The 11,640-nt window shown below is 45.4% G+C and overlaps 1 protein-coding gene across 1 annotated transcript in view; it reads left to right on the forward strand.

Annotated features, from left to right (window-relative positions):
• Window positions 1-11,306, forward strand: part of CRY2 (cryptochrome circadian clock 2) — a 29,762-nt gene extending 18,456 nt beyond the window's left edge. The window contains exons 5-12 of the mRNA XM_018554511.1: window positions 672-856; window positions 1,402-1,490; window positions 1,836-1,976; window positions 2,913-3,224; window positions 4,365-4,516; window positions 5,864-6,066; window positions 6,921-7,010; window positions 11,164-11,306. Coding sequence (XP_018410013.1) covers window positions 672-856; window positions 1,402-1,490; window positions 1,836-1,976; window positions 2,913-3,224; window positions 4,365-4,516; window positions 5,864-6,066; window positions 6,921-7,010; window positions 11,164-11,285 — 1,294 coding nt within the window. The 3' untranslated portion in view covers window positions 11,286-11,306. The remainder of the gene's footprint in view (window positions 1-671; window positions 857-1,401; window positions 1,491-1,835; window positions 1,977-2,912; window positions 3,225-4,364; window positions 4,517-5,863; window positions 6,067-6,920; window positions 7,011-11,163) is intronic.
• Window positions 11,307-11,640: the final 334 nt, after the last annotated feature.

Consider the following 11,640-nt stretch of genomic DNA (forward strand, 5'->3'; position numbering starts at 1 on the left):
ATTTAGCCACGATTGTGCCGTTTGCCCTCCTCCGTACCCCCCAACCTCTCAGGGTTCCCTGGTCCTCTGGGGTAGGGGGGGCCTGGGACCACGCACACCGTGTCAGGACGGAGAGCAGGAGCAGCCCGCGGGGATCTGCTCTGTGATCACTGAAGCCTGAAATGCTGCTCTCAGCACTTCCTGCTTCAGCTGTCAGAAGCCAGCTGAAGTGCCGGTCATACAGACTGTCAAGCACATTCCTCTGCTTGATGATCTGTATTGGAGGGCAGGAAAGACATCAGAAGTCTAATAGACCCCTGATGTCTCCATAAAGAGTGAAACAAATGGCAAACGCAGTCATCAATTCATAACTAGCTTTTAAACTAAGGCGCACATGGAAAGGCTTTACACAGTACAAAAGGTAAAGTTTTCCAGCACACTTACTAGCCAGCCTGCAAAAGAAGTTTTAGTTGCACAACTTTTGCAAAATATTTGGAAGCTACACTGCCTCGTCCAGGCCCCCTGTGTTGTGTGGTCCTAACTCTAATCTATGAGCGCCTCCATCTTGGAGCACATATAGCAAAGTATTAATTGGGTGCAGGTTTGCCAGGAGGCAGCCCATTCCTCCTTAAAAGCACCAAATCTCGATTATTACTGTATATCGGTTCCTACACCTTTTCTTGTTTATACAGAATCATTGAGCTGAATGGTAACAGCCCCCCGCTCACCTACAAGAGATTTAATGCCATCATCAGCCGAATGGAGCTTCCTCGCCGACCCGTCCCCAGCATCACACGACAGCAGATGGAAACGTGCCGAGCGGAGATTAAAAGCACGCACGATGAGACCTATGGGGTGCCGTCTTTGGAGGAACTCGGTAAGACCTTTTTGTGCTTCTGCCACACCAGTAAATTTTGTAGTCTAAACCAGGGGCAGGCAACCTTTGCACTCCAGCTGTGGTGGACCTACAACTCCCATGGGGCATTGCAATACTCTGACAGCCACAGGCATGACTTGCAGAGGATGGGATTTGTGGTTACACCACAGCCAGAGTGCTGAGGTTGCTTATTCCTAAACGTACCTGTGAACACTTAGAAGGTAATCTAGCCCATTTAGGGCAAAGTGACATTGTCTTAGTAAAGGGCCCCCAAACCCCAGATACTCGTCTTGCCAGAGATCCTTTGCTACCGCCGCAGCCAGCGCCCAGTATGGAGCATGTGACACCCCCCCCCTATGTGACTATGATCGAGTCCAGCGGCTAATTCCTAGGCCCCTCTAACAGACGCTGACATGAAATAGAAATGGAGGGAGATTTATTTTACACAAATATTTACAAATATTTTGTTGATACTTTATATAACTTGTAAATGTTGTATGATAACATAACACACCGTGCTGTAATCATAAATATTTGTGTCTCAGGGTTCCCACGTGACAATCCAGGAGCAGCAGTATGGCCCGGAGGTGAAACTGAAGCCTTGGCCCGTCTTGACAGACACTTGGAACGGAAGGTACCGGTGACAGATGTGCTTTTTATTCCATACACATCAGCCTTGATGACTGTCGAATGCCCTTGTGTGCCATATGGTGGCCTAATGGATAGCACTGGTGCTATGGGTTCTGTTCTTATAACTCTTGCCCGGATCCCATTTGCTGCATGGAGTTTGTGTGTTTTATACCTGTGTTTGTATAGGTTGCTTTTGGATGCTAGGATTTTCTACAGAAGCATCTTGATACAATCATCAGCTGCTATCCATGTTGGTCTCTCTGTCTGTCTGTGTCTCTGTCTGTGGATAGGGGAGCTTTTTTGGAGTCATTTGGTTTGTTCCAGTACTTCATCTGTGTCTTTGTTCCAGGCTTGGGTGGCCAATTATGAGAGGCCCAGAATGAATGCCAACTCTTTACTGGCAAGCCCTACGGGTCTCAGTCCTTACCTGCGCTTCGGCTGTCTGTCCTGCCGACTCTTTTACTATCGGTTACGGGAACTGTATCAGAAGGTAAGTCAAACTGTCAGATGATGTCTGCAATTTTGTAGTTTTCCTGGACACCGTTTGCAGGTCAGGCTTCTGTAGAAAAGTGCTGTAGGGGAGGTAGACTCTGTACTTGGTGCTTCCTCTGCCAAATGTGTTTGTATACCTGGGAAGTCCTTTGTGTCCATACTGGCATGCTAAATCTTTGGTACAGTTTCCAGCAAAGCATATTTTCCACAGGGACGAAAAAGATCTTATATAAAACACACAAAACTGCAACTGCACCACATAAAAGAGATCTATGAATGTCGTCTGCCATTGACCACCTTAGAAAATCATTGTGACAACAATGTCTTCTACAACCTAACCCCCAATCACAGTGATGTACCCAAAGCAAGAGTTTTCTGATAGTGTTTATTGCTTTATAAGTACAAAGAAAAGCCAAGCCAGCCTTCCTTACCATATGCATATGTAGCGCTACCCCCGCAAGGGCCGCTGTAATATACGGGCCTTCTGTCCCACACCAGTGATGACTCACCCTCACCTGGACCCAAGTAACACCAATACACCGTTTATACTTTTGGATGGGCTTTATTAAACTAGCAATAAGCCCTGGAAAATACAGTATATAAATATCTAATATACTGATGAGGATTTGCTTAATTCATGCAGGGGTGAGGTTTACTAAAACCACATTCTAACTAGATCAGAGACTGTTAGACCTTTTTTCTTTTGCAAGTATATTTTTTCTTTATTTCTTTTAGGAAAGTTGTCAATGACAGATAAGCTACATTGTATTATTTGCAATAGAACACTCAAAGGAGGCATGTACAATCTAAAATTATATTGGGGTGTGGAGCTGCAGAATGTCTTCTCATACAATTTTGTGGCATTGTTCTATAAATGCAAAACAACCCCTCCCCCCCAGTCTTATTCCTATGTTGCTTTTTTTGGGCACAACAGGTGAAGAAAAACAGCCCCCCACCTCTCTCCCTCTTCGGTCAGATCTTATGGAGAGAGTTTTTCTATACGGCAGCTACCAACAACCCCAAGTTCGACCAAATGGAAGGGAACCCAATCTGCGTACAGATCCCATGGGACAAGAACCCTGAGGCGCTGGCAAAGTGGACAGAAGGGAAGACGGGCTTCCCCTGGATTGATGCCATCATGACGCAGTTAAGGCAGGAAGGCTGGATACACCACCTGGCGAGGCATGCTGTGGCCTGCTTCCTGACCCGAGGGGACCTGTGGAATAGCTGGGAATGTGGGGTTAAGGTGAGATAGATGTTGTCTAGGACACTACTTTAAATTTTCATTTTTGTATAGACCTGCCTGGGTCTAAATCTTCAGCATTAGTCAGTGGCTGTGAGGTCACCTCAAGCCATGTGCATTGTATGAGGTCTGAAATTGTTAGCAACATGACCTCTGACAAGAGCTGAAGAGTCAGGTCAGACCCATGCAGAAGCTTAAAGCATACCTAAATCCAAGAACAAAATTGTAACATATTGCAGCTTACCACATTAGCTGTGGTAACTTCTTAGTTTTCTTTTTCACCCTCCCCTACAGATCGAAAGGGAGCAAATAAGAAAAGTTAATGATTGGAGTTTACATATACTTTTAAATAGGGATGCACCAATACAGTTTTTTCAGTATAGAGTACGAGTACCGATATTTTTTGCTTTCGGTACTCTTCGATACAGAGTACCGATACCGGTGGTTCTGCTGGCATGGTGACGGCAACCCGATTGCCTGAGAAGCTGGCTCCGTGTTGTTTGGCCGGCTTGATTGTGCTTGGCCAGGAAACCGGCTTCTTGGCCAATCGGCATAGAGTGGCCAACTTCCATAGGGGAACATGGAGCCAGCTTCCCGTGCAATCAGGAAGCTGGGCAGCGAGTAATGGGCGAGAAGCTGGCTCCATGTTCCCCTATGGAAGTTCCAGTATCGGGGAAGGTATAGGAGCATTTTGGCCAGTACTAGTATCGGTGCATCTCTACTTTTAAAAGAAGAGGATCTTGACATGCCTTCCATTTAATAAGTCAAAATGTAAAGAATTTCAGAAGTAAGCCTGTACAGTGGTCATGGTTTGAGTATTCCAATTTTTGCAGAAACCCATCTATGACTGTTTGTCATTATCGCATGGATGGAGCCTCACCATCTCATAAGGATTCCGAAAGAAGATCTCTGTACCTTCTAATATTACTTATGGAGGACGTACAGAATATATATTCTTATGGTGTGTCCTCCATAAGTAATAATAGAAGGTACAGACATCGATCTTTTGTCATCCTTGGGATTCTTCACTCCAGATAGCTGTGACATGCCAAGCTGTAGCATTATGTGGGGAGGACCGGTGTTCAGATCTTTTGACTTCCCATTCTTTCTGTAATGATCATTTGTCTGTGTTTCTGTCTGCAGGTGTTTGATGAAATGCTGTTGGACGCGGATTTCAGCGTAAATGCGGGAAGTTGGATGTGGCTGTCGTGCAGCTCGTTCTTTCAGCAGTTTTTTCACTGTTATTGTCCTGTGGGCTTCGGACGGCGGACGGATCCCAGCGGGGACTATGTCAGGTGTGCGGCAGAACAAGTGCTTGTAAATACGGACTTTTTTCGCATATGTTTCCAGCGGAATGAATGGTTTCACTTTTGTGTGGCAGAGGCCAATGTACGCCTGTGGCCAAGAGTGCCTTAGAGAGGAGACTACCACGGGCCAGTTGCATGGATGGATTGAGGGAGCATGCTGGTATTACATTTTATCCTTGCACCCCTAGACTTGACAAGCAGTTAACCCTTGCGGTGCAGGATGGCCCCACTGCAACTGGGTTTTTTTTGTTTAGTTTTTTTGTCTTTAAAAATGTAATTAGCATATTGATTTGGGTTAATAGAATAGGCAAAATATTAGCAGATTAAACTTCGGCTTTAAAGTCACTGTTAGAACCATTTGCTGGCGATACTTTAGTAACTCAGGTGTATTTTAGTGACGCAGTATTCAGGTGTAAGCATCAATGCAATAGTGTGTACTGCGCCTGCATTCACAATAATCATTCATTATATCTAAATTAACTCATGGGCAACCAAACCCATAATGAGTGCAGATTAAAACAATTGTTTCTGCTCACTAATCCTCATATTGATAGGTTAAGGTGACACTAATCTCAGGAGACTCTTAAATCTTAAAAATACATTCAAGCACCTTAAAGGAGAACTATGGGGTTAAGTCTTTTCCCCATAGTTCTCAGGGTAACGGGAGGACACAAACTAGCGTTCTCCCGTCACCCTAAGCTCAGTATACCGCGAGCTACTGCTTGCGGTATACTGAGACACCGCAGCTGAAGCGGATCCCGACAATGGTGTCTGGATCCGCCCAGCTGCGTGAGTGACAGCTGGCTCTGCCTATATAGAGGCAGAGCCAGCTGTACCCTTCCCGTCCGATCCGCCAGTCAACGCTGAAGGAGGGGGGAATCCAGCCCCTCCCCTGTCACGGCAGAGAGCTGTGACAGGATGGAGAGGTGAGCGAACGCCGGTATGTGTTCGCTCACCTCCCGATCTACTGAGCCGACCTGTGACAGTCTCATTGTCACAGGTCGGCTAGAACTAGGAGGTGAGTGAAAAGCACTCGCCTCATAGTTCTCCTTTTTAACTGTTCACAAAAATGTATCTTATTTGTGTATAACTCGGCTGTAGATCCTCAAATCATCTCTGAATTGGTGCTGACACTGTCCTTCCTTCTGGAGGGCTACTTTTGTTCCCCATGGTCCCTGTGTGTGTTGTAAAGTAGTCACCACTCCAAGCTCACTCCCGGGATGGACTACAATCTCACGTTTAGTTTACTAATTTTGTATTGAGATTGTGGTCCAAGTTTTATTTGATGTGTGTTTGGGGTACATTTTCTAAATCGTTCACCTCTTTGGCTTACAGACGGTACCTGCCAGTGCTCAAAGGCTATCCTTCCCGTTACATATATGAGCCATGGAACGCCCCGATGTCTGTGCAGAAGGAAGCCAAGTGCATTGTTGGCATCGATTATCCCAAGCCCATTGTCAACCATGCTGAAGCCAGCAGACTGAACATAGAGCGCATTAAACAGACCTATCAGCAGCTGTCTCGCTATCGAGGGCTCTGTGAGTATCCAGCGTCCGTTCTCCTTCCACCCCAGTATCCAAAAATCCTGGTCACTCAGTTTGAGGTGTGGTTGTTCAACATAGGTCACACACACTCTAATAGGTTTTGACCGTCTGCCAAACTTTAGAGGAGTTGTAAAGTCCCAGCATATCCTCTCCTGTTATGACATCAGCATTGTAATAGGAATACATACTAGAGATGTTTCTGATATTACAATCAAAGCTTACTTTTTATGTAGTGAGTGCTGCCTTCCGTCTGTCCAACAACTTCCTGGACTCCCAGTGTGCTTTGCATCTCTTTCCCTGCTGCTTGATGTGATCCAATCTTTATGTCTCGACTACATATCCCATCATGCATTGCTTCCAGCAAGCAATGATAATGTTACATTGTTCAGATGTTGAGTTGTAGTTCAGAAGGCAGCTGTGTATGTTGTGACATCAGGAAGTTCATATTCACGGGGCTGAGTGAACTGTGTCAGTATATTGAGGAAGTGCATCCTATGGGCAACTTCAAAATGTCCGTTTACAAACCTCCTAGATGGATTTGGTTATTAGGAGTGGGATAGAACTCATGGAAATTCAATATAGATATACAGATTTATTTTTGGATTTTGACCATAGATCCCCTTTAATTTGGGTGGTGTGAACCTTCCCTTTGAGGATCTCTCAGGTGCACAACCTACATTGTAGCATGTAAGCCCGACCACAAAACTGTGCTGTAGTCCAGGTGATGCAGTAAAAGGAGAAGTAGGGAATGGTGCCGTCCCTGATGCTTTTGTCCACATAGACTGTCAGTACGTTGCATGCTTTCTACTGGAGTATGGGAAGGAAAATAACTGTTTCTGCTTTTCTAGGTATTTTGGCCTCTGTGCCATCCTGTGTGGAAGATCTCAGTGGTCCTATTACAGATCCAACTTCCTCCCAACAGGGGTCCTCAGATCCAGGTGAGACATCCCAGACTGTAACCTCCTCAGTGAGATCATCAACGTGGCTACCAGGAACTGGAAGCACCTTGAAAGTCAATGATACACTGTATTTATACCCAAGAGAAAGAAAATAATGACTCCTACCAGTGTGTGTAGATTGATAGATGGATGGATGGATAGAAAAAAAATTATATCTATACATTTTCACATGGTGATCTTGCCGTTAACACGCTCCATGTCCTAGGCTGGCAACGATTACTTATTATTAGTGTTTTTACCTAGTAAGTGTTAGGATTACAGAACACCACCCTCTCTCCTTGTCTCCATAATATAAGGGGAAGTGTTTTGTAGTGCACAGATCTAGTTGCTAATAGATGTAACAAAACACTTTCAATGGTATATTATATAGACTAAAAGAGAGCAAAATGAGGTTGTTTGTTGTTAGAATTTATATACAGTTTTAATGCAAATGGGTTTCTTTTAAAGCTGAAATCCAGACAAAAATTTAAATCCTCAGGAGTCAGGACCTATAAGCATGCTTTGTGTTCATCCACATTCCTGCTGCCCGTCTTAAATCAGACTCTCCTAACAAACATTCTATAGTTATTTTGTTTAAAAAGTGCAATGAATTTTTAAATGTCTTAATGTGATATCACTTTCTAGTCGCTAGATAAAGCTAAGGAGCAAAAGTATATATATTATTTGCTCTTCAGTGCCATCTAGTGGCCATATTGCAGTATTACATGAAAAACAAACATTCAAAAATACATTTCCTTGTAAAGAAACCACTAGAGCATGTATTGGCATATATCTGCAGAGGGCCCTGGGGATAGTTGATAAATAGACCCCATAGTGTGTTTGTGTGTGCGTGCGCGATGTGTATATATATGAGAGTGTACTCGTACTCGCCCAAATGCTCCAATACCGTCATTACACGGTGCCCGGCTTCCTGATTGACGGGAAGCTGGCTCCATGCTCCCTCGTCACCAGGTGTCGAGGGAGCATGGAGCCTGCTTTCCGGCTAATCGGGAAGTCCGGCGCCGTGTAATGACTCACTGCCCGGCTTCCTGACTGACCAGCTTCTCGACCAATCAGGATGCTGGGGCGTGAGTCCATACACGCTGCCCGGTTTCCTGAATGGCCGGAAAGCTGGCTCCATGCTCCTTCGTCACCAAGTGACAAGGAAGCACGGAGCCGGCTTCCGGGCCAATCGGGAAGTCGGGCAGTGTATAATGACTCACGGCCCAGCATCCTGATACCGGAAGTTCCAGTATCGGGATGGGCAAGTACAATATTCGCCCAAATACTCGGTATCGTCACCGATAATGATACTAGTGCATTCTATTTATTTAATATGGCGCATCACACTTTGCTCATTAACCCCTTCGTGACTGACGACGTACAGTGTACGTCGCCAGCATCGGGGCTGTTTAAACAGACTCCCGGCGACTTTTGCCGCCGGGACTCTGTTTAAACTTGTAGAGCCGACTGTCGGCTTTACAACAGAAGCGATCCTGGCGACTTACCTGTCGCCAGATCGCTTCTGCGTCCCGAAGAAGGGGCCCCCCCCCCGCCGGACACCCCCGCCGTGCTTCCCGGGCTCCGTTGCCCCTCCTACGGGCCCGGGACCGGCGATCTTTGTGTCCGCGGGGAGCTGGGGAGGAGGTCGACGAACTTCCGTTCATCGATCCCCTCCCCGTTCTATGGGACCGGGAGCGATGCAGATTGCATCACTTCCGGTCCCTGGGCTGTCAGTTCTGGGCTCCTGCAGCCCAGCTATAAGCTATTGAAGTGCGATCTGCACTTCAATAGCTTATTTCCAGTGTAAAGGTGACACTGAGGGTCTTTTGGACCCCCAGCATCACCTTAAAGAGGACCTGTCACCACCATCTGCTATTACATGGGGGGGCTTGCAAGCCCCCCCATGTGATAGCAGTCAAAGTAAATAAAAAAAAAAAAAAAAACAGTTTTTAAAATTAAAATGAAATAAAATAAATCTAATAATAATAAAAAAAAAATTAAAAGTACCCCGCCCCCGCGAGCACGCGCGTCGCCACGTAAACACGCGTCGGGTGCGCCTACGCATGAAAACGACGAACGCGCTACACATGTTGGGTATCGCCGCGCACGCCGGAGTGAGAGCAATAATTCTAGGGCCAGTATTTTGGGGTATCTCTAAATTGATGACCTGTGGGGGCTTTTAAAGTGTCTTTTATTGACTTTTTGGGGTACTGCAGTTTTTCGCCGTTTCACGGTCGCACGCAATCTGTAAACTGGGCATGTTGGGTATCGTTTTACTCGTTGTAACCTCATCTTTTAAAATTTATTAAAAAAATGGGTCATTTGTTGTGTTTTGGGGCATTTAATTAAATTTGTCACTAAATTTTGGGGTTTAATAAGGAGTTGCGCTAATATTGCGCAACATAAAAATTTTCAACTACCACCATTTTATTCTATAGGGTCTTGGCATTCAGAAAATATATAATGTTGGGGGGTTTTACGTCATTTTCAGGCCTAAAATGTGGAATATAACATGGGTGCAAAAATGGAAAAAAGGGCCTCAGTCATGAAGGGGTTAAAGACCATTTAATAGAACTGTGCTGTAAGTTCTATCCATTCTCAAATGCGGTCAGCAATATAATTAGTATGTGTGTTTCTTGGCAAATCATAGAGGTCACTGATGTTTTCACTAATGGTTAGACTTCTGCACAGATCCTAAAAATAGATTGGATACAGAGAACGGAAGGCTGACCAGCTCACTGCGCATTCAAGACACATAATACAAACACATAATATCATTAGAGCAGGTCTGTCTGCACGTCACCGATCGATCACAGGCATCGGGGAGATCAGAGAAGAAACGCAGAGTTCAGTGAAATGTTAGACTGTAATGTGCAGCCAGTCTTTTCTGTGCGTTTAAAAAAGGAAATGACTAATCGTGCTTGTTCCTTATATGTGATGCTGTCTATGTGTTTTATACAATTTACACTTCTATGTATATGTTATGTGTGTGTGTGTGTGTGTGTATAGGAGCAGAGGCTATTCTATAGGTCATAGGTCCAGTATATTGTGAAAAACCTGTTTTTTACCATTTGGGGACATTGACTGGCATTTGGCCATTCAAGTCCTTTAAGCTTAGCATAGGTGTAGGCAACCTCAGCAGTTCAGTTACTGTGGAACTACAAGTCTCAGGAGGCATTTCAAGACTCTTTGGCAGCCACAGACGTGACTTGCAGAGGCATGAAGGCGTGTGTTTCAGCACAGCTGGAGTGCCAAGATTGCCTACCGCTGGCTTAATAAATAAATGCATGGCTATGCAGTGTGTAGTCCAGACCCATTGAACATTTAAATCACCTATACCAGCGGTAGGCAACCTTGGCTCTCCAGCTGTGCTGAAACTACAAATCCCATCGTGCTGCTGCCTCTAGGAGTCATGCCTGTGGCTTGCAATGCCTTATGGGATTTGTATTTTCAGCACAGCTGGAGATCCGAGGTTGCCTACCCCTGACCTATACACATTCCAGGTGCAGCAAAACAAAAGTTGTATAAAGTCACATCCTGAGACAAGGACCCTTGCTCTCTGTGTGGAAGTACAGAGGTCCAACACCAAATTGATTAGCCCTTATGTTGTAGAGATCTGAGAGTAGGAGGGGATTGAGTAGTCTAGCAGAAGACAGTGGGCAGAGCTGACACCACACAGCCCACAAAAAAAAGCTGTTGTAGGTCAAAACTGGACTAAGGAGCTGAGTGCATTTCTGGAAGATCAACAGGTACATGCGTGTGTTCAAAAAGATCCAGTCGCTACATATGAAAAAGAAAGCGGTGCTCCTTGCATCCTAAAGATGAACTGGTTACCATAAATATAAATGTTAAATCCTTGGTGCTGTAGCTTTTACACACTCTTCCGTATCGCCATCTTGGCTGTACACTTCCCGGGAGTGTGGCATTGCAGCGATATATCCTTTCATCAGCCAGAGATTCTGCCCAAAGCAGCGTGATCAACAAAAGCCAGCCATCATTCAGTGCTGGACTGGAAACCAGTAAGAGGAAGGACAAGACCTCCATCCAAGCCAGGGGCACAGACTCTCTGTTAGGATAGTGCAAAGTAGGTATTATGTTGGATGTGTGCCATCTAAACATTTTCCTCCTTGTATACATTTTCTCTCGGCAGCTCCCAAATTGTCCCTGTGTGCTGCGGACTTTCCCAAACACAAACACACGGACGAGGAGCCATGTAAGAAGGCCAGACTTCAGAGTGTTCAGGAGACTGAGCGAACCACTAAGGACTTCTGATAGTCTGAACTTCATATCATCACACAGGTCAGAGACTGGGACCAGATATTGAAGCCATGTACTAGAGCCACTGGCACACACATGGCATTCCCAAAAGGAAAGGGCATTTCATTGCTGATGTATTCGTCCTGCATAGGTATGATAAGGTGCAGAGTATCTTTGCAATAGGAAATTCACTGATGGGATTTTGGCTACGCCAGAGAATCAAGGCTGTGACACACCGCATGTGAACCTTCGCGTGCAGTGTGTCTTGTAATTTTCACTCCAGCGCGTCCGCTTGCGAGAGCTCGCATAGCTGAGCTTGCCGAGATGAAAAATATCATCTTCAGCCAATCGGCTCGAGCGTATAAACGCG

Source organism: Nanorana parkeri, unplaced genomic scaffold, assembly GCF_000935625.1.
Source record: "Nanorana parkeri isolate BGI_ZX_2015 unplaced genomic scaffold, ASM93562v1 scaffold163, whole genome shotgun sequence".
Lineage (NCBI taxonomy): Eukaryota > Metazoa > Chordata > Amphibia > Anura > Dicroglossidae > Nanorana > Nanorana parkeri.